This window comes from Ascidia mentula, chromosome 7, assembly GCF_947561715.1.
Source record: "Ascidia mentula chromosome 7, kaAscMent1.1, whole genome shotgun sequence".
Lineage (NCBI taxonomy): Eukaryota > Metazoa > Chordata > Ascidiacea > Phlebobranchia > Ascidiidae > Ascidia > Ascidia mentula.
This window is the reverse complement of record NC_138572.1, coordinates 9,807,202-9,830,031: the sequence shown is the minus strand read 5'-3', so window position 1 is coordinate 9,830,031 and position 22,830 is coordinate 9,807,202. Positions and strand designations below refer to the sequence as shown.

At 38.9% G+C, this 22,830-nt stretch overlaps 5 protein-coding genes across 6 annotated transcripts; 4 read left to right on the top strand and 1 right to left on the bottom strand.

The window, feature by feature from the left end:
* The first annotated feature begins 822 nt into the window (after nucleotides 1–822).
* On the top strand, nucleotides 823–3,165 carry LOC145909525 (solute carrier family 2, facilitated glucose transporter member 5-like). Its single transcript, XM_082996915.1, has 10 exons — nucleotides 823–867; nucleotides 1,066–1,197; nucleotides 1,325–1,592; nucleotides 1,668–1,789; nucleotides 1,850–2,020; nucleotides 2,091–2,188; nucleotides 2,256–2,445; nucleotides 2,499–2,662; nucleotides 2,724–2,865; nucleotides 3,037–3,165. Exons 1-10 carry the CDS (start codon nucleotides 823–825, stop codon nucleotides 3,163–3,165), a joined length of 1,461 nt encoding a protein of 486 aa, XP_082853041.1.
* Nucleotides 3,166–7,420: 4,255 nt separating this feature from the next.
* LOC145909524 (solute carrier family 2, facilitated glucose transporter member 5-like) lies at nucleotides 7,421–10,536 on the bottom strand. The gene is made up of 10 exons (XM_082996914.1): nucleotides 10,516–10,536; nucleotides 10,277–10,474; nucleotides 9,023–9,290; nucleotides 8,907–8,953; nucleotides 8,601–8,771; nucleotides 8,428–8,519; nucleotides 8,179–8,350; nucleotides 7,955–8,118; nucleotides 7,736–7,880; nucleotides 7,421–7,549 (listed from the first exon to the last, which is right to left on the bottom strand). Exons 1-10 carry the CDS (start codon nucleotides 10,534–10,536, stop codon nucleotides 7,421–7,423), a joined length of 1,407 nt encoding a protein of 468 aa, XP_082853040.1.
* A 972-nt stretch (nucleotides 10,537–11,508) lies between these two features.
* LOC145909034 (solute carrier family 2, facilitated glucose transporter member 9-like) lies at nucleotides 11,509–12,525 on the top strand. Its single transcript, XM_082996355.1, has 3 exons — nucleotides 11,509–11,650; nucleotides 11,888–12,019; nucleotides 12,153–12,525. The coding sequence occupies exons 1-3, from the start codon at nucleotides 11,603–11,605 to the stop codon at nucleotides 12,426–12,428; spliced, it is 456 nt and encodes a 151-aa protein (XP_082852481.1). The 5' UTR covers nucleotides 11,509–11,602; the 3' UTR covers nucleotides 12,429–12,525.
* LOC145909523 (solute carrier family 2, facilitated glucose transporter member 5-like) lies at nucleotides 12,409–13,918 on the top strand. The gene is made up of 8 exons (XM_082996912.1): nucleotides 12,409–12,420; nucleotides 12,483–12,545; nucleotides 12,660–12,830; nucleotides 12,893–12,990; nucleotides 13,069–13,240; nucleotides 13,300–13,463; nucleotides 13,526–13,670; nucleotides 13,787–13,918. Exons 3-8 carry the CDS (start codon nucleotides 12,699–12,701, stop codon nucleotides 13,916–13,918), a joined length of 843 nt encoding a protein of 280 aa, XP_082853038.1. The 5' UTR covers nucleotides 12,409–12,420; nucleotides 12,483–12,545; nucleotides 12,660–12,698.
* A 4,877-nt stretch (nucleotides 13,919–18,795) lies between these two features.
* Nucleotides 18,796–22,118, top strand: LOC145908076 (solute carrier family 2, facilitated glucose transporter member 5-like). Of its 2 annotated transcripts, none has more exons than XM_082995253.1 (10): nucleotides 18,796–18,937; nucleotides 19,175–19,306; nucleotides 19,440–19,707; nucleotides 19,772–19,893; nucleotides 19,949–20,119; nucleotides 20,182–20,279; nucleotides 20,359–20,530; nucleotides 20,590–20,753; nucleotides 20,816–20,960; nucleotides 21,384–22,118. In XM_082995253.1, the coding sequence occupies exons 1-10, from the start codon at nucleotides 18,890–18,892 to the stop codon at nucleotides 21,504–21,506; spliced, it is 1,443 nt and encodes a 480-aa protein (XP_082851379.1). In that variant the 5' UTR covers nucleotides 18,796–18,889; the 3' UTR covers nucleotides 21,507–22,118. The 2 variants fall into 2 exon arrangements, with proteins under 2 accessions (XP_082851379.1, XP_082851378.1); XM_082995252.1 differs by having other exon boundaries at nucleotides 21,302–22,118.
* The last annotated feature ends 712 nt before the right edge of the window (nucleotides 22,119–22,830 follow it).

Sequence of the window (22,830 nt, the reverse complement as noted above, 5' to 3'; positions counted from 1 at the left end):
TCAACGCAGTGTCAGTGAACCGCGTGAACATTTTTACCTAGCGATATACGTGGGGAAGAAGTGAGATACATTTTACAAACTACAGCGTAGATTCGACTTCATGCGCAGTATTGCCAGCGGTTTTCTAGAAAGAGAAAATTCGAGCAAGTTGAATTTCCTCACGTTCATTGGTTTATTTAACTCCGTAAATTAGCGACATATTCCCAACGGTGATTATTTTGTTCGTCAGTGCATCCCCAAAAACAGTTGTCTGCATACCAGCTACTATAAAAAGGAAACCAATAATTGAATTCCTCGATACCACGGGTGCGAATATTATTTCGGTTGATCCAGCGAAACCTGAAGGTTGAAAAAGTGTAAGGAAAGTTTGACCAATTTTTAAATCAAATCATAAATAATAATTTGACACTTATTTGCCACTTTGTGTGATTTATTTTGATTTAAAAACAACGCACAACCTGTATTTTAACAGGCTCAAGGCCGAAGATTTGTAGAAGAAGTTGCACAGAAATGGTTGTCTACTTATTGACAGTGTACAACAAATATGCCACGCATGACCTTGCACTCTGCGAACTCCCTCTGCAACTACAGAGTTACCTTGGAATGTATCGCTTCGATAGGCAGCTGGCAAGAAACGCGGGTTAAGGACAAGTTGCCAGTGTGAAAATATCATATTCCTTTGCAACATCAGTCTCGGTCATAGCCGAACAAAATAGGTGGGAAGTGCTTTTCAGCATAGAGGTAATAGGTTGACTTTCTAATTGGTAATAATATTTTACAACATGTTAATATCTGTGGTTTAAATTTGGATTTGATGACGAAATGGAAAGTAACTGTGAGGATACCAATGGACAGACAGGAGAATCGGTGAGGAAATGACATGTTCAACACGTTAGCGTATAATGTTATAATGATTAGATCAGCGGCGGTAGGCGTGCTTACTAACGAATAATTGTCAATACAAATAAGCTACAAAGTCATGATCGTTCGGGAGAGAACAATGGACAGATTTTGTTCATAGTTTTCACCTGTCCAACATAAATGCTCCATGTTTTGTGCTTTCAGAACAATTTATGGTTTGGAGCTTTTGTACTCTTTCTTACTGGATCAACATCTTTTTTTATTTACGGTATGAACCTGTCTATTCTGGGACCAATCATTCCTGTTATTCAGGAATTATACAACATAACGTACCAAGTGCGTATAAAACTTATTCTGTGGTTTTGGCATACTGTTTTTCATATACTACTATGTGATGGTATGAAACAGAAGGTGCGAACGTAAGAAAAAAATGATGAGTGTTCATAATTTCGTATAATCGCAGAACCGTAACGATGAACCCATGTCCGAGGAAACCTGGTTGCTTCTATTTTCCTTAACATTCTCTTTATTGGTGTTTGGAGCACTATTGGGAGGAATTAGTTCCAAGTACATGTTAAGCTTGTTGTCAAGAAAGCACTTACTCCAGCTAAGCCATGTTATCAACATAATTGGGTCTCTTGTTATGACGCTTGGAGGAGGGTTAGCTGGATCATACGAAGCAATGATTATAGGAAGGTTTGTCACTGGATTTTCGACCGGAGTTTGGGACGGTAAGGAAATTTCGAACATAGATAATATTAACGTTTACAAAGCGAACACAATTTATCACTTTTGTCCGTTTTCAGTTCTCATTCCTTTAATGTTGGTGGAAACTAGCACTAGAAAAAAACAGGCCGTTTGGCAAAATTCTACAACAATTTTCCTGTTATTTGGACAATTTTTTGGATTGGTTCTCACACACCATAAAGTATTTGCAACATTTTTGTTGATGCTCAAAATAATAAATGTGTTAATTTTTTGTTTTGAGGTTTTTGGCACCACAAAACTTTGGCCAATTGGAGTTGTCATGGTTTGTATTCCTTCAATCCTGTATTTGATACCCAGTTTCTGGTTCCCCGAGACTCCATACTATCTTGTTCGTGAGGAAAAAAACCTTGAGTCGATGGATGTTTTGAAAAAAATAAGAACAGTTGACAATGTAAGCGTCTTTGGAAATATTTGCTGTAGTTTATTATGATGATACATGATTGTATTTTTATGCGTTTCAGGATCAGCTTAAAATTGAACAAAATGAAATCACAGCAGAAGTAAACGAAAGTTTAACAGTTGTTGGTTTGAGAGAAATGTTATCAACAAAGCAATACAGGTGCGTTTTCATGCAGAGTCTATTTGTTCATATTTGTTATTGCCGATCAAGTAAAACGTTGTTACAGAAAACAGCTTTTAGCTATTTTGGGATTGGAAATCGGCGATGTGTTGACTGGTATAGATCACTTTTCTTTGTACACTGATCAAATTTTTGTGAATGCAAACATTCCATTGGATCAAGTGACCAACACCAGTTTATATGTGTACGGAATAACAGTTCTTTTTGGATTTGCTGGGGTTCGTATTAAAACTACTGTAATGCTGTTACAATCTCTTGGAAATTGCATGTTTCTGAAATTTTATTTCAGCCCATCCTGATTGAGCGGCTTGGTAGCTTGGCACTCAGCAAACTGGCTACTTTCATTGTAATTTTGGCCCTTCTTTTATTCACCATCAGCCAAGCTACCAACCATCTTGCTCCAAACGCGATGCCGATTATTGCTATCGTATCAGTTTGTCTTCTGTTTGTCAGGTATATATCGTGTACAAAATCATGTTACTATACGACACTTTACAATCGTGTTTTTTACCAGTTACACAACTGGCATTTCACTTACTAACGTCGTTCTGACTGTTGAACTGACAACTGAATCAACTCGACCAATAGCTTTTTCTCTTAGCTCTTTAACGTGGATCTTGTCTTGGGCAATTGGATTTTGCGCCCCATATCTACAGGTGCGAATTGCAGAAGCAAATTCACGTTTGTCTAATATTTTGCATATAGCGTCAGAGCTGTGGTGATTAGTATTATGTTTATAAACAAGATTTGAAAATTACATTTGTTTGTTCGCATCATTATTCAAAAATTCTGTGGAGATTCAAATAATATTTGTGTGATATTTAAAGGTGGGACTTGGTGCTTATGAGATGGTATTATGGCTTGGAGCAACTATCCTGTTTCTGATCTTCCAATTCGTGTACTTGCCAGACACACAAGGAAAGACTGTGGACCAAATACAAGCTCACTTTATGTGAGAAACAATAAACAATTTGTTTTAAATGTTTCCTCGCTGTGTATATTGAGTGTTTCCCTGTGTTGTACAAACTATTTTATAGGCAAGTGACAACCAGGAAAAATAACATTTAAAGCTAATGATAGGTGTTCGAATCTTGACGTGGTAATAATTAGATGCAACTGGCATACAATTAAACAGCAATCACTAAAGAAGTTCCGCCTATTACTATATATGCTGATGTCCTTGAGGTACTGGGTTAGAAGTGCATAGCAAGTGTCCTGTTTCTCATGGCATTTATTGTGCTGTGTTATCACAGGCATGGCATCAACGTTTTTGGACACATACAACGTTAGTAAGAGAAGCGCTCGAATAAAGCAAAAAATTATTGTTGTTTAAAACTTAGGTTTAAAGTATTGAAAGCAGCTTAAATTATCTGATGATTCTTTGCTGACCGTTGTCGTTCATATTCACTGACAAATCTAAAATGCGAGCAGCTTTCCCTGTACAAGAATTGGATTAGACATAACTATCAGCCATTCAGAAGAACGCAAAACTCAAGTTAGTCGTGCGAATTATTCCGAATACATTATCTCAATGCAATGCACGGGCGAGAAATTATAGGTTAAAGTGCATATGACACGTAAAAATCAAACATGTTAATAATCAAACTAAGAAATGTTCATAACTTTAGAACATTTCTGGCGAAAAGTAGCTTGATACGACGACTGGTTTCTGAGATACAGCTGATCAAAGTCGCACTTTTGCCGCTGCGAACGAAATCGTGCGAAAGCGAGATATTGTTGCGTGACGTCATAGAAGGTGCTTCGGTCGAGCGCGAGTGCTGGCAGCAAGCCTTGTGTGTAGGAATTGAAAACATTGTAAAACTGATTTAAGCATAATATTGCATTAAACAGGGGACAAAAAGTGAACAAGTGCAATAAACGGATTTTGATGTTAATTTAAGCTGAAGACAGATGGCCGCTGTTCGACCTATTATGTCTAATTTAGTTGTGCAATAATAAAACAGTTACTGGGACAGGGTGTTCTTGTTGTTACAGCATTTATGATCGCTAACGTGATACATGAACTTTTGAAAACACGACAGAGACAAACCATTAGTTTAGCATTGTCGTTTTGTCCACTCACAGTTATGTCGTTTCTGCTATACCCTATGGTCTTCCGTTAATTAGGGACAAATAAGCCTTCGATTCGTGACGTCACAATGCCAAATTTTTGTGTGATGCAAAACCCTGTCCTGACCTTTAAGGTAACGTAATCTGTGGATTCTCCTATGTTTGAAACTATTCGGTATCTACAAAAAAAGGCGCCTTCTCCTATCTAAACAATGCATTTTTTCGACGCAAGCGCCTTATGTGATGTCCTTTTCTCCTCAGCGCAAAAGGTTTACGATTTTTGGTCGCCGTTACTTTTCGTGCAGTTTTCTACATTTTTTAGTTGACGTAGAACCGTAAAACTTTGGATATATGTTTGTTGTAGATATACCTTTAGTTTTACGCAAAGTTGTCATGGCCGTGTCATATGCACTTTAAATTCAATTGATACGTCTCAAATAACTACCTTTTACTATCGTATCTCATAGAAAATGATACAAATGAGTTACAGGCCCTCAATGAATGCAATTTAAGTTTAATCATTTGTAATGAACAAAATACAAAACTTCAACTTTTCACATATAAGATGAACCGTAGAAAGTATTGTTATTCATTTGAAACCCCTACATAACAGTTTGGAGTTCTTTTTCTGACTGCGTATCATAACCGTTTCCTGAAATATGTGTAGCCTTATACCTAATGGAGTTGAATTTGAAGCACGCAAGAGTTGAAATTGTTTTCTCATTTCATATTTGTGAGGTTACAGTTCATAATTGTTTCGGAAGCGCTGGACTTGAGCCTAGTGTGGATTAGAGTGGCATCCCCTTACCACCAAACACAAACCTAGAGCCTCATATAACATCGTTACCCCAACGCTCCTTACCTAATTCGGAAAAGGCTCCAGACCCTGTAATAATACTCACCACTAATGCCAAAATACCTCAGAATGGTTTCAATAAATGGGAATCTTACCTTAACAAACGCACAACGAATACGAAAAGCAAAAATATACAAAAGTCCCTACATAGGTATAACGCCTTGCATTCAATACACCCTGAAATCAATGCATGCAGCACGACGCCCACAACAAGAATAACGGTTAACCTTTCTACTTTTTTGTCGCCTGCTGCCACAAGCCTATTGACCAATCATCGTGCGGCGTAACCACTAATGCGTTATGTTACGTATTCAGCATCTAAAACGACTGTGCAGTGCAAAAATAGATACATACCGAAAGGAAATTGGATAAACGTGTGCATATGCAAAAAAGATAAATTAGAAATACCCAACACAACAAACAAAAAAGCGTGAAGAGAAGTGTAAGTGTGATGTCTCATTACCATTTCAGACTTGTGTTAACTGACCAGTTTATTAAGGTGACTGTTGAGCCGCAGTATACATTTACATGCAGATAAACTTAGACTTGTATGATGCGATTGGCTGCAAAATAAAGCCATAGAAATTTAGGCCTTGCACCATGTTTTAGAAAGTGCTTCCTTAATTGAATGATGGTAAAAAAGTACACTAACTTTCAAATATGTTACATGTCCATCTCCACTTCGGGTCTTTGCCTAGTAGATGCGCGAGCACCACGATTATTTGTGTAACATTATAATATTAAGACTTTTTTTTTGCATGGGCTGGATAATTTGCTTTGTAACGATGTAAAGTGAGGTCTCGTTTACTGTGGTTTTTGGTGATTCGTTTCCTTCATACAGTTTATACATGGAAAGTTAAACCACAGATATTAACTTTTTTTATTGCTTATAAACTTGCGAAATATAGTTTTATTACCAATTAGAAAGTCAACCTACTATTTAAAATGAATCATTACCTCTATGCTGAAAAGCACTTCCCACCTATTTTGTTCGGCTATGTCCGAGACTGATGTTGTAAAGGAATATGATATCTTCACACTGGCAACTTGTCAACTATCACCATCTACCGCGTTTCTTCTCTTCTGCTGCCCATCGTGTTTTTTAACTTAAAAAATGTCTCACAAATAAATATTTTTACTACATACAATACATATTTGTTGCGTCCTGACTGACATCATACACCCATGGATTGAGAATAGACAATAATTACCTATATTGGGAGTTTGGCTTAAGATGTCTGGATTGGGTCACGAATTGTAGTTTTGGAATTGCAGTTTAATTTGGAACTGGTTTCAATACTTCGTGGCATGTTAGTGGTTGTGCGTTACAATTGTGAGAAAATAGTTAACGCGTGACAAAGATTCATGTCCGAAAAAGAGCCTTTTATTAGTTAAATACCAAACTCACTAGGGCGCAAATCTACGTTGCGCGTTTAACACTCGTTTTCGTGAGTTCGTAGTTCGCTTACTTTAGCAAACTAGAAATAATTCCAAAATTTTCTTCCCTACCAAACTAAACTCATAAAACTCTGTTTCCAAAACTACTGCCTCACAATTGTAATGCACCACCACCAATTATATTTACAGTGCCTCAAACCAAGTTACCTCGATAAACACAAAAAAACTACGATATTCCATTTTACATTATGAAATCGTAATGTAATTAACAAAAAAAGAACTGTCTTCAGGAAATAAAGTGACACAAATTTTTCTCATATCTTTTTCTCGGTCTTCTCTCTTTCTACTCTGCCTCTCATTGACGAAGGCAGATTACACAAAAGCTAAACAAACACACACGAAAAAATCAATAAAGGTTTGTCACGCTAAATGAAAGCAAACTCTACACAAAATAAATTATTCAAATTACGCATGATGCGTAAATTGTGCACCACTTTTTACTATACATGTTTATGTCGAAACTCTCAGAACATTAAAGTCATCAGTAACTAAAAAAAAAACAAAAAAGGTTGACTTAACTCTCTCAAGCAAATGGATTTGGAAAATTATCTGCTGCTTAAAACACATGCACATTTAAGAACTGTAATACTTAAAAATGAAGGTATAATTGGTATGCACAACACGACACGAAATTCAGGATGAAAGCTCCAAATTTGAACTGCAATTCCGAAATTACAATTCGTGACACAATGCAGACAACGTTCGCCAACTCCCAATAAATATTGCTTATTCTCAATCCATGTGAGTATGATGTCATGCAGTGCGAAACAATATCCTTATAGCACTAATAACATTTTAACCACTTTATTTACAAATCAAAGTTTTTATCACATAAAGTGAGCTTGTATTTGGTCGACAGTCTTTCCTTGTGTGTCTGGCAAGTACAAGAATTGAAAGATCAGAAACAGGATAGTTGCTCCAAGCCATATTACCATCTCATAAGCTCCAAGTCCTACCTGCGACAAAAGTTTAAAAATATCTGTATCTGCAAACATTCTCTTGCAAAATGCAAAATGCTTCAAATAATATTGTAAGTCAAGATATCAACATGCAATTTACTAGTTTCAGCGTTAAAATTTTCTCATACTAAATGCAGCTAATCTGTTGGGCTACCATAAGTTTACTTATAGTTTGATACACACCTGTAAATATGGGGCGACAAATCCAACTGCCCAAGACAACGTCCACATACAAGAAGAACCAAGAGCAAAAGCAGTTGGCCGAGTTGGCTCAGTTGTCAGTTCGACCATCAGTACAATGTTGCTCAGTTGCATGGCGGCAGCAAAACTATTTCAAAACGCAATTATAAAAATGTTGTGGTTTAAAAACTTAAGAATGTTTTTATCGCTTATGTTTTTTACCTGACAAACAGAATACCAACAGATACAATGGCAATTATTGGCATAACGTTTGGGGCAAGATGGTCGGTAGCCTGACTGATCGTGAAAGTAATAAGGGCAACAATTACCATAAATGTAGCCATTTTGCTGAGTCGCAAACTTCCAAAACGCTCAATCAGTATTGGCTGTCAGAAGAAGAGTGTTTGAAACACAAGTATTTCAGCATTTGCTACTATTATACGTACCCCAGCAAATCCAAAAAGAACTGATATTCCGTAAACATACAAACTAGTGTTGGTCACTTGATCTAATGGAATGTTTGCATTCACAAATATTTGATCAGTGTATAAGGTAAAGTGATCTATACCAGTCAACACAAAGCCGGCTCCCAATCCCAATATGGCAAGTAATTGTTTTCTGCAAAATGTGTGGATTCATGTACAAGCTGAACAGAAAACACAAACATTCGGCAAGTATTATTCGGTAAGACGCACCTGTATTGCTTTGTGGACAGCATTTCTCTCACACCAACAACCTCTAAACTTTTATTGACTTCTATCGCGATTTCATCCAGTTCTTTTTTAAGCTGATTCAAGTAGTGAGAAAATACATTTAAATTATGTAGTTATGAAATTATAGCCGTTTCAAGAATTTTAACAATGCTTACGTTGTCATCTGTTCTTAATTTTTTTAATACGTCCATCGCCTCAAGGTTTTTTTTTTCACGAACAAGATAGTATGGAGTTTCGGGAAACCAGAAACTGGGTATCAAATACAGGATTGAAGGAATACAAACCATGCCAACTCCAATTGGCCAAAGTTGTGTGGTGCCAAAAACCTTTAATAATGAAAAATGCATATTTTTTATCATAAGCTTCATCAAAAATGTTGCAAATACTTTATGGTGTGTGAGAACTAATCCGGAAAATTGTCCTAACAACAAGAAAATGCTTGTCCAATTTTGCCAAATTGCCTGTTTGCTTCTGGTGCTTGTCTCCACCAACATTAAAGGAACAAGAACTAAAAATAGAGCAAAGACAAAAAATGTGATTGGAAAATATTTTATCCATGATTGAAACATCTTCTTACCATAGATAATTCCTGTGAAAAAACCAGTGACAAACCTTCCTATAATCATTGCTTCGTATGATCCAGCCAACCCTCCTACAAGCGCCATAACAAGATAACCAATAATGTTGATAACATGGCTTAGCTGAATCAAGTGTTTTCTTGATAAGAAACTCAACATATGCTTAAAACTGAGTCCTCCGATTAATGCTCCAAACACCAGGAATGAAAATGTCAATGAATATAGAAGTAACCAGGTTTCCTCCGGTATGTGTTTACCGTGACGATGCTGTGATAAAGAAAATTAAATTTACACAATTTTGATGACCTATGTTATGATAGTTAGTGGCTATTTGATTCTATAGTATGACATGCCACGTACATATGTCACATGAAATACTACAGTATATAGACTAATCTCATGTTCAAACCACTAAATAGAAAATTTCATACGTACGTGGTACGTCGTGTTGTATAAGTCTTGAATAACAGGTACGATTGGCCCCAAAATGGAAAGGTTAACACCAAAGATAAAAGGTGATGTTGATGCAGTGACAAAGAGTACAAAAGCTCCAAACCAAGAATTTTTCTAAAAGTTTTACATAAAGAACTGTTGTTGTTAATCGAAAAAAAAGCGACAGGACATGGATAATACGAGGGCAGGACATTTCAAACATCAGCGCATGATTTTGTCTAACTCCAATGGCAGTCTTTTTTTTGCTGCCGCGAATCATATCGCACCCTGAAAAGCTAAAAAAACACTGCTGGATTTGTCTGGTTTGCCCCATGCATTTATGCGTTGGTGATCGGCACCCGCACGCGGTATTTTCTGTCTAGGATGGCGGTATTTCCAAGAAACAGTTTTCTCAAGTTTCTGTTTTTGTGGCAAATGAGTTGCGAAACAAATCAACACTTTAACAAGAGATGTAGTAAAGTACGTATATTTCCGCTTTGTAAATCTTAAGCTTTTAGAAGTGACAAAACATTAAGTTACATCTGCATTTAATCAAAGAAACACGAACCATAATTTGGGTCAAACGACAACAGTCAACAATCCACTAATCAACTTATTTTGTAAGAACATAAAGTTTATGTATGCTATGGGTTTTTGGCCTTCCCCAACCCACACATTTTCAATACGTGTGTATTTTAACTGATTCATACTTAACTATTATGCTGCTATTTAGCACGTTGATACATCTTCAAGGCTTTTATTTTTTAGTTTGATAATTCGTTGACTTTCAGCTAGTTCTGGTTAATTTTGCTAATGATTACGTCACTTTCATCTGACATGGCTGTTTGTTGAGCTCTTTGTGGTGGTGTTAAAGTAAAAGTAGTCAGCAATCGCTCCTTAATTGCTGCATACTTGTCTTCATGCGGCGGTTGTTCAAGTAAATCAATCAAACGACTTGCTGTGTTCTGATCGAGAGCTGGCACAACGTAAAAGTACTTGGTTTCGTCAGCTGTCACTTTCTTCAAAGCAAATTGAGCTTCCGCTTGTTAATCGCCACAACGTTCTGATCACTGCCATCCATCTTAATTTAAAATTTATGTCAAGAAATATACGTTTCTGAATCGTCGGGGTTACCACTGAGCGTTGTACAGTTTTATTGCGTTGTCAAGTTAAGACTGACCCCACCAGTCGCAAACAGCAGCAAAAGAGAAAACGCGGCGAAAAAGCAATTAATCCGCTCCGTTAAAATGCGGTAAAGTGAGCGCTACATGCAACACGTTTCAGAAAGTGCTTCATTAATTTCAAATAATTGATAACTTTTAAGTCATGTTACATCTCTTTGTTGATTTCGGGTCTTTGTCTGGTAGATAAGTGACCACTAAAGAATATTTGTGTAACATTATTACTTTTGCATGGCTTTGATTATTTTCTTTGTAACGATGTAGAGCAAGGTGCGTTTACTGTGTTTTTTGGTGATTCGTTTCCTTCATACAGTTTATAGATATAGCGCCGGCAAACTCTAGAAGTGGGCCATTTGTTGCGACCTGCGTCGCCAAAGAGTTGTGTCGCCTGCGTCGCCAATAGACGAGTTGTCAAGTTTTCGAATTTGCATGTGAGCGTAAATTCTCTTTGTTTTCGTTATTTGCAGAATTCCGCTACCAGAGTGTCCCGATCACCGTAACATAGTGGTTGTTCCCCCATTTGCCGCTGTGACGCAATTACACCAAAGTACGTAACTTGGCGTCATTTTATTGAATACGGTTGGGCGCGTTTGAACGTAACAATACAACCAACCACAACGTGAAGGTGCAGTCTATGTGATAGAGGACAGGGCTCACAGAATTCACAGAAATAAAGTATTGACCTTCCCCCATTGTATCTGTACTGAATGATCGATATACGATTGCTCGATTTCTGAAAATGGGATTGAAAATGGGATGCGCAGTGAAGCATTCCAACTTTGAACCCGCGAAAGAATGCAGAGCATGTCTGGCAATAAAGTATCAATTTCACACCTTGCAGCGGTTGGTCAGGTAAGCGTAACCGCTATGACAGCAGAGCTAGATATGAAATGCTTCACAGGAACTTCTAAAGCTTTGAAGAGAGTATTATCTATATAGCGTGTTAGGTTTTGATTTGGTGACGAAATGGAAAGTAACTGCGCACAAACGGATGAAACATCTGAAGACACCAGAGTGAGAGAGACTTGTTAAGTTGCAAATCTTATTTACGTGGTATAAAAGATATTATGAAGTAGTCTGTGGCAATTTATGGTTTAGCAATTGCAACGTAAAACAGCAATGTGAAGTTTCACGCTGATGTTCTGTAATAAAGCTTTTGTAATAATGGGAAATTTACAGGAACTCTTTTTGCTCAAATTCGTTCCTTTTCCACTTACTCACATCGACTTAACATTATGACATTTTTTTCAGAATAATTCTTGGTTCGGAGCTTTTGTACTGTTCATGACTGGATCAACATCATTTTTTATCTTCGGTATGAACCTGTCTGTATTGGGGCCGATCATACCAGTTATTCAGGACTTCTACAACGCAACGTACCAAGTGTGTGTAAAATAATGTATTCTGCAGTTTAAACATACGATCAGACACATTAGATGTCATGCCATGGAACTGTCATTATTTTATATAGGATAACATGAATTAGCAATATAAGTGTTTTTTCGTATTATCGCAGAATCGTCACGGTATAAATTTGCCGGAGGAAACCTGGTTGCTTCTACTTTCCTTAACATTCTCTTTATTGGTATTTGGAGCACTATTGGGAGGAATCAGTTCGAAACATTTGTTGACCTTATTGTCAAGAAAACACTTGCTTCAACTAAGCCATATCATCAACATAATTGGGTATCTTGTTATGACGCTTGCAGGAGGGTTAGCTGGATCATACGAAGGAATGATTATAGGACGGTTTGTAACGGGATTTTCGACCGGAATCTGGGCTGGTATATAACAAATAATTTAATGATGAAAAATTCTGCAATTTTTCAAATAACTGTCCCTTTAGTTCTTGTTCCTCAAATTGTGGTGGAAACCAGTACCAGAAGAAGGCAGGCAGTTTGGCAAAATTGTACAACCATTTTCCTTTTGTTTGGACAATTTTTCGGATTGGTTCTCACACACCATAAAGTATTTAAAAATATTTTGTTGATGTTGCTAAAAATCCACTGTTATTTCATTGAAGGTTTTTGGCACCACAAACCTTTGGACCGTTGGAGTTTTCATGGTTTGTATTTCTTCAATCATTTATTTAATACCAAGCTTTTGGTTTCCCGAGACTCCATACTATCTAATGCGTGATGGAAAAGCTCTTGAGGCGATGGATGTTTTGAAAAAATTAAGGACAGCTGACAATGTAGAGGCCATATGATATATGGTTGAGAAATTCGTAACATGCATTTTTTCTCTTACCTATAGAATCAACTTAAAATGGAACTGGATGAAATCGCGGCAGAAGTAAACAAAAGTCCAACAGTTGTTGAGTTAAGAGAAATGTTATCTACAAAGCAATACAGGTGCGTTTTCTCACTTAATCTTAAGCGTGTTTGATGTTTTACATTTACAATCTTCCACAAAAGTTTATCTTCCTACAGAAAACAGCTTTTAGCTATTTTGGGATTGCAAGCAGGCGATGTGTTGACTGGTATAGATCACTTCTCTCTGTACACTGATCAAATTTTTGTGAATGCCAACATTCCATTGGATCAAGTGACCAACACCAGTTTGTATGTGTACGGAATAACAGTTCTCTTCGGATTTGCTGGGGTATGTATAATAGTAATGCTTGTGTTGTAAGCTCTCAGAATTTGCACATCTTCTCTCAGCCAATCCTGATTGAACGTTTTGGAAGTTTGCGACTCAGCAAAATGGCTACGTTTACGGTAATTGTTACCCTCATTACTTTCACGATCAGTCAGGCTACCGACCACCTTGCCCCAAACGTTATGCCAATAATTGCCATTGTATCTGTTGGTATTCTGTTTGTCAGGTAAAAATCATACGCTACAGTGCAAATTTCATACTTTTCAATTGTACTGTAACCTTAACCAGTTATGCTGCCGCCATGCAACTCACCAATGTAGTACTAATGGTCGAAATAACAACGGAACCAACTCGACCAACAGCGTTTGCTCTCGGCTTTTCTGTTACATGGATCTTATCTTGGGTTGTAGGCTTTGTTGCTCCATATCTTCAGGTAATACGAATAACACAAGTAAATATACGTTTGTGAGTGTTTTTCCACGCTATAATTAGCAATATGCGATTGTTATTCATTTGAAAGAAACAGAAGTAAAATGCTTAAACTTTAAGGTGGGACTTGGTGCTTATCAGATGGTAATATGGCTTGGAGCGACTATCCTTTTTCTATTCTTCCAATTCTTGTACCTGCCGGATACACAAGGCATGACTGTCGACCAAATTCAAGCATACTTCATGACATGAACACTCGTTTATATCTTTGCTCCTTGTAGAGCATGTACTTAGATGTGTTCATGAAAGTCATTTACACCTCATAAAGCACATGCCTCAACCTTTAGTCACAACAACCAAACTGGTATAAACTCCGGAATTGTCCAATAACGTAATGTTCAAACTGTAGGAAAATGTATGAATTTTTTTGTAAATATTTAAACACCAAGTCAGCTACTTTTTACACTATTGTAATCACATATTTCCGTACTTTTTGTCACTTGTTTCTGCACCATCAGCGTGAGAACTGTTACTGGCGTGGTTTCCGCTATTTATTTTGAATCGCATTTAAGGAACTGAGGCTACTGTGCAAAAATAAAGACCAGAAATGACCAACACGATATAAAAAATAAGACTTGCATTGTGATTTAAACTGAGCATTCGTGTCTAGCGGTTGCGACGCCACTTGGACATAACGAACGATTGCGATAGCACAGGAAAGGTCATGGGCAGTAAAGCATATCCTCACATCAATCGACGAAGTGTTAAGTTTTTACGAAAGGATAAAATATAGCCACGCTTCCCGATGATGTTTACGTCACAACGTTAGTAGTATTCGCGTGTAAGTTTGTTTACCAGCTATGGCACAAATGCAACTTGTTCATAACTTCCACCAAAGATATGTCTTGTTGACAAACTGTCTACAGTACCTTCCGGTGTTGTGCGAATCACAAGTTTCTGTTGTATAACCTTTGTGTTTACCACAAACGGCCTCGTAAAGATGGGTCCTCGTATCTCCAGGATGTTATGTTGCTCGTATGTTCATGTAAAATGCTTGTTAAAATACGTTAGTTATAACACCACCTGACTAATTCCAGGGGTCAAAGTTCGCAGGCCAAAATCATTGTATTGTGACCATGATAATTAGACGACAGCTTCCCTGTTCAAGTATTGGAAACGCCACATGACTATCAGCCATTCAGAAGAACGCAAAACTCAAGTTACCCATGCGAGCTATTCCGAACACATTAGCTCAATGCTGCAACGTACAGGCAAGAAATTACACATACCAGTTTAGTAAGGTGACCGCGGTATACATCTATATGCTGATAAAGTTAGACTTATGACGTGTTTGGCTGCAAAATAACGCCATGGAAATTTAGGATATATAATGGTGGTTGCCGGTTGGATGGAACTCGACTCTGTTTGCAAGGCCTTCTTCGACGCGGTGGTTGAACTGTTTGGACCGGTTGTGTCAGGTCGACGTGGGCAGGCTCTAAACGGTTAACAGAAACTGTCTGTTGGCGTCCACCTAAGTCCAGTGTAAACGTTTTGTGTGTTCTTGCTATGACCCGGTATGACCCTTCATACGGAGGTGCCAAAGGCGGGCGATGTTTGTCTGTGCGCAAGAATACATAAGCGCTAGTGTCTAATGACTTCGGAACAATTGCATGCGGATGTGAGTGACGCGACATTGGTGTCGGCAGGAACCTTCCAACAGCCGACCTCAAAGCGGGCAAAAGTTGACGCGGGGAAGGTTCGATGGGTGTTGAACCAATAAAATCGCCAGGCACAGCCAACGGTGAACCGTAAACGAGCTCAGCAGACGATGTCCCGAGATCTTCTTTTGGAGCGGTGCGGATTCCAAGCATAACCCTGGGAAGCGCGTCCATCCAATTGCTGTCGGTGACCCGAGCCATAAGGGCACTCTTCAAGTGGCGATGGAAACGTTCGACCAGACCATTTGACTGGGCATAATAAGCCGTCGTGCGATGAAGCTTGACACCAAGAAACCTGTTGAAAAATGTCCATAATTAGGCGTAAATTGTGGACCACGGTCGGAGGAGATGTCCAAAGGTACACCAAAACGCGACACCCAGAGGTAAACAAATGCCCTGGCACACGTTGGCGTGGTTCCGGCCATCTCGTAAAGCGGTCGACCATTGTAAACAAATATGTATTGCCCTGTGAAGACGGATGTGGACCGACTATGTCAACATTAACATGAGCAAAACGAGCCCGTGGAGGCGGGTAGTTTTCGAGCGGCGAACGTACATGTTGTTGGATTTTCGATTTTTTACATTGTATGCAGTTGCCTGTCCATAATCCAACCTGTTGTTTCATCCCATGCCACACGAATTTGGAAGCAACTAGCTGGCGGGTGGCTCGAATAGATGGGTACGACAAACCATGCACAATTTCAAAAATTTTGCTCTTCCAAGACTTGGGTATAATGGGTCGTGGGACGTTTTTAGAGACAATGCACTATACTTTACTTCTGGTGGTCGAAGACGTTTACTGAAATAAGCTAGCGGTCGCCAGACACCATCAATGAATTGCTGCAGTACTGCTCCAACTGATGTTTGTGACGTGTCTGTAGTGAGAGCCGTTGGCGCTTGAGGCAGAAGGTGGTGTAAAAACGTAGCGCGAACAAGTGCTGCCTTCGCTTTTTCAAATGCTGAAGTCGGGCGATTGCTCCAGACGAGTTGTGTCGCTTTGCCCAAAACGCTTCATAGATTTGGGGAAATAATGCGTGCTGCATTTGGTATAAACCTGTGGTAGAAATTTATCATACCCGCGAATTCCTCAAGGCCCTTGATGGTTGTGGGACGAGGAACTGCTGGATTTCTTTTACTTTGTGAGGACACGCACCATGCATATTGACTCTGTGACCGAGAAAATCAATTTGGTCGACGCCAAACTGACATTTGGCTACGTGGATGACCAGACCATGATCTGCCAACCGTGTAAAAAGTTTTAAATGGTTGTAGTGATCAGCAGGTGTTTTGCTTGCTGCTAAGATGTCATCTAGGTACACAAATACAAAATCAAGAGACTGGCAAACTGTGTCCATCAAACGTCGAAATGTTTGGACCGCATTTTTTAAACAAATGACATGCGCAGAAATTCAAAACGACCGAAAGGTGTAATTACTGCGGTTTTGGCAACATCCGCGTTGGCAACTGAAACTAGGCGGTAGCCACGCACAAGGTCAAAATAGGAACACTATCAAACGTTTGTGCGCTGACCAAACGCTGTCTTTGAAGATCAACTAATAAAGAATATGCTCTTAAAAAGTCGGCGCCGAGCAATGGCCTGGAGACATCCGCCAAAACAAAATTCCATTTAAACTTCCCAGCGGGAAAATTTAGTAAGATCAGACGTGAGCCGTACGTCCGAATACTGCTGCCGTTCGCAACCACAAGGGTTTTGCCGGGCCTGTTCGTGTGGCGCTCAAAGCGAGTCGGTGAAAAAACGCTGATTTCTGCCCCCGTGTCGACAAGAAAATTACACCCAGACATGCGGTCCATTAAAACAAATAGGCTGCTCGTTCTGCCGGCCGTCGCAGCAGCTAAAGACGGTCGGCTTGCTCGTTTCCCCGAAATGAACATGTAGGACAACACTGACGTGCGTTTTTACCGAAACGACGGCGGTAAAAGCAGAATTTTTGAGCGTTTCTTACTCGTTGTGGTGTAGTAGGACTGAACCTCGAGTGTCGCACCTTTAATACCGCGTATTCCTGGTCTTTTCTACTAGCCAACAGCAGAGCATCCGCCTGTTGCGCTAAACTGCGAGCATAATGAGCCAAACCCGTGCGTACGGCAGCGGGCATCTTTTCCAGGAATATTTCTTTTAATTCAAGCAACGCCAGCATTTCGTCCATTAGGGCAGTTGGCAGCCGGTCACCCAAAGTTGGCATGTGGAGTAATTGTTGAGCTCTTTGTGGTGGTGTTAAAGTAAAAGTAGTCAGCAATCGCTCCGTAATTGCTGCATACTTGTCTTCATGCGGCGGTTGTTCAAGAAAATCAATCAAACGACTTGCTGTGTTCTGATCGAGAGCTGACACAACGTAAAAGTACTTGGTTTCGTCAGCTGTCACTTTCTTCAAAGCAAATTGAGCTTCCGCTTGTTAATCGCCACAGCGTTCTGATCACTGCCATCCATCTTAATTTGAAATTTATGTCAAGAAATATACGTTTCTGACTCGTCGGGGTCATCACTAAGCGTTGTACAGCTTTATTGCGTTGTCAAGTTAAGACTGACTCCACGAGTCTACGCAACAACAGCAAAAGAGAAAACGCGGCGAAAAATGCAATTAATCCGCTTCTTTAAAATGCGGTAAAGTGAGCGCTACATGCAACACGTTACAGAAAGTGCTTCATTAATTTCAAATGATTGATAACTTTCAAGTTATGTTACATCTCCTTGTAGATTTCCGGTCTTTGTATGGTAGATAAGTGACCACTAAAGAATATTTGTGTATCATTACTACTTTTGCATGGCTTTTCTTATTTTCTTTGTAACGATGTAGAGCAAGGTGCGTTTACTGTGGTTTTTGCTAATTCGTTTCCTTCATACAGTTTATAGATATAGCGCCGGCAAACTCTAGAAGTGGGCCATTTGTTGCGACCTGCGTCGCCAAAAAGAGTTGTGTCGCCTGCGTCGCCAATAGACGAGTTGTCAAGTTTTCGAATTTGCATGTGAGCGTAAATTCTCTTTGTTTTCGTTATTTGCAGAATTCCGCTACCAGAGTGTCCCGATCACCGTAACATAGTGGTTGTTCCCCCATTTGCCGCTGTGACGCAATTACACCAAAGTACGTAACTTGGCGTCATTTTATTGAATACGGTTGGGCGCGTTTGAACGTAACAATACAACCAACCACAACGTGAAGGTGCAGTCTATGTGATAGAGGAAAGGGCTCACAGAATTCACAGAAATGAAGTACTGACCTTCCCCCATTGTACCTGTACTGAATGATCGATACGATTGCTCGATTTCTGAAAATGGGACATGCGCAGTGAAGCATTCCAACCTTGAACCTGCGAAAGAATGCACAGCATGTCTGGCAATGAAGTATCAATTTCACACCTTGCAGCGGTTGGTTAGGTAAGCGTAACCGCTGTGACAGCAGAGCTAGATATGAAATGCTTCACAGGAACTTCTAAAGCTTTGAAGAGAGTATTATCTATATAGCGTGTTAGGTTTTGATTTGGTGACGAAATGGAAAGTAACTGCGCACAAACGGATGAAACATCTGAAGACACCAGAGTGAGAGAGACTTGTTAAGTTGCAAATCTTATTTACGTGGTATAAAAGATATTATGAAGTAGTCTGTGGCAATTTATGGTTTAGCAATTGCAACGTAAAACAGCAATGTGAAGTTTCACGCTGATGTTCTGTAATAAAGCTTTTGTAATAATGGGAAATTTACAGGAACTCTTTTTGCTCAAATTCGTTCCTTTTCCACTTACTCAAATCGACTTAACATTATGACATTTTTTTCAGAATAATTCTTGGTTCGGAGCTTTTGTACTGTTCATGACTGGATCAACATCATTTTTTATCTTCGGTATGAACCTGTCTGTATTGGGGCCGATCATACCAGTTATTCAGGACTTCTACAACGCAACGTATCAAGTGTGTGTAAAATAATGTATTCTGCAGTTTAAACATACGATCAGACACATTAGATGTCATGCCATGGAACTGTCATTATTTTATATAGGATAACATGAATTAGCAATATAAGTGTTTTTTCGTATTATCGCAGAATCGTCACGGTATAAATTTGCCGGAGGAAACCTGGTTGCTTCTACTTTCCTTAACATTCTCTTTATTGGTATTTGGAGCACTATTGGGAGGAATCAGTTCAAAACATTTGTTGACCTTATTGTCAAGAAAACACTTGCTTCAACTAAGCCATATCATCAACATAATTGGGTATCTTGTTATGACGCTTGCAGGAGGGTTAGCTGGATCATACGAAGGAATGATTATAGGACGGTTTGTAACGGGATTTTCGACCGGAATCTGGGCTGGTATATAACAAATAATTTAATAATGAAAAATTCTGCAATTTTTCAAAAAATAACTGTCATTTAGTTCTTGTTCCTCAAATTGTGGTGGAAACCAGTACCAGAAGAAGGCAGGCAATTTGGCAAAATTGTACAACCATTTTCCTTTTGTTTGGACAATTTTTCGGATTGGTTCTCACACACCATAAAGTATTTAAAAATATTTTGTTGATGTTGCTAAAAATCCACTGTTATTTCATTTAAGGTTTTTGGCACCACAAACCTTTGGACCGTTGGAGTTTTCATGGTTTGTATTTCTTCAATCATTTATTTAATACCAAGCTTTTGGTTTCCCGAGACTCCATACTATCTAATGCGTGATGGAAAAGCTCTTGAGGCGATGGATGTTTTGAAAAAATTAAGGACAGCTGACAATGTAGAGGCCATATGATATATGGTTTAGAAATTCGTTACATGCATTTTTTTTCTTACCTATAGGATCAACTTAAAATGGAACTGGATGAAATCGCGGCAGAAGTAAACAAAAGTCCAACAGTTGTTGGGTTAAGAGAAATGTTGTCTACAAAGCAATACAGGTGCGTTTTCTCACTTAAATCTTATGCATGTTTGATGTTTTACATTTACAATCTTCCACAAAAGTTTATCTTCCTACAGAAAACAGCTTTTAGCTATTTTGGGATTGCAAGCAGGCGATGTGTTGACTGGTATAGATCACTTCTCTCTGTACACTGATCAAATTTTTGTGAATGCCAACATTCCATTGGATCAAGTGACCAACACCAGTTTGTATGTGTACGGAATAACAGTTCTCTTTGGATTTGCTGGGGTATGTATAATAGTAATGCTTGTGTTGTAAGCTCTCAGAATTTGCACATCTTCTCTCAGCCAATCCTGATTGAACGTTTTGGAAGTTTGCGACTCAGCAAAATGGCTACGTTTACGGTAATTGTTGCCCTCATTACTTTCACGATCAGTCAGGCTACCGACCACCTTGCCCCAAACGTTATGCCAATAATTGCCATTGTATCTGTTGGTATTCTGTTTGTCAGGTAAAAATCATACGCTACAGTGCAAATTTCATACATTTCAATTGTACTGTAACCTTAACCAGTTATGCTGCCGCTATGCAACTCACCAATGTTGTACTAATGGTCGAAATAACAACGGAACCAACTCGACCAACAGCGTTTGCTCTCGGCTTTTCTGTTACATGGATCTTATCTTGGGTTGTAGGTTTTGTTGCTCCATATCTTCAGGTAACACCTCACAAGTAAATATACGTTAAACGATTTGTTGCTGATGCTGTCAGGCATAATACTCAATAACTCAAGTCTCTTCTGGCAAATAATTATTAGTTTATGCGACGTTTATGTCGTTATGTAATATACCTACACCGGGACAAGTCAGTAAGACGCGAACACGACGATAAATAGTAACGGGTGAAAAAGGCAAAAAGAGCCAAATAATAATTATTTGTTATAAAATGAGTTAAAAAATTCGTTAGCCAGCGAGTTTTTCTTTGCAACGCATATGCGTTGGTTTTGCCAATTGAAAGATACAGAAGTTATGCTCTAATGTAATATTACCCTACTTTAAGGTGGGACTTGGTGCTTATGAGATGGTAATATGGCTTGGAGCAACTATCCTGTTTCTGATCTTCCAATTCTTGTACTTGCCAGACACACAAGGCAAGACAGTCGACCAAATTCAAGCTCACTTCATGTGATGAACATACGCATATGCCTTGTTCCTTGTTGAGCTTATACCTGGCTGTGTGCATGAAAGCCATTTGCACCGCATAAACCACATGCCTTAACCATCAGTCACACGTTATTAACATCTAATCTAGAACAAACTCAGGTATTTGTCCTGAAACGTAATGATGAATCTGTAGGCAAACGTGTGAAGACCGAACTCTGTAAACACAAAGTCATCAACTTTTCATGTTATTGTGATCACAGATTTTTAGTCCTTTGTTTTCTCGTGTCTTGTCTCAGCACCATCAGCGTAAGAACTTTGAGCATTGATGCCCAGCGGTTGCGACGCCGCTTTTACATATGAACGAATGCGATAGCACAGGAAAGGTCATGTGCATTGAAGCATATCCTCTCACAAACCGACGATGTTGTAGCGTCACGTTCTTACGTAAGGACAAAATACGCCTCCCAATGATGCTTACGTCATAACGTTAGCACAATTCAAGTGCTGGCCTGTTTAACAACTATGGCACAAATGTAACTTGTTCATTACTTCTGCCGATAACGTGTTGTTGAAAAAATGTCTTCGGGACCTTCCGATGTCGTGCGTGCGAATCACAAGTTCCTGTTGTATAACCTTTGTGTATACCACTAACGGTCGCCTAAACTAACCTATTCGTAATTAAGATGATACAATTCGCTGGTGTTTCTCAAGCTATACCAATTATTTGTGAATGTAAATACATCAGAACCAGTGACCTATGTATTTCTGACGTGGCCTACAACAGTTTACTTACGTGGGTCAAAGTTCGCAGACCAAAATATTTGTATTGTGGCGAATTTCCTTGCATATGGAACGAAATTCTCCACGATTCTACGATTTCACTTCCTTTTCGCCAAACATCGATTGATTGTTAGATATGTTTGTCGGTGTAATTGTTGCAGGATGTTGCACTCAACTTACGCTGATCTGCAACTACATCATGCAAAAGTACTGGTATTGCAACAAACGTCAGTGCGTAGGAAGCACTCACATGTCACTGTGGTAATATCTCCGGAAATCAGACGAGTTTTTCCAACCACAGCCGAATACCTTTAACTATGCGATGGTTGAACTTGCAGTCTATCAACAACAGTTCACGTCATTGACGTAGCATGACGTCGACAAAATATTTTACCTCCATCATCCTTATGTGGGTTTGTTAAATAAATTTAACAGCAGCTTGTTGACCTGGCAACTCATACTATTAAAATTTAGATTTATACCTCTCTGACTTTGTGATCACAAATTACCTATGATCGTAATATGTAACTAGTATCTTAAATGAAAGTGATATCTTACAGGGATTCCAACCAATAGTTGGCGAATCGAATTTCTTGTATTTTCTGCATAGCAACTACAACGCATGCTCGGTCTGAAGTTTATCGA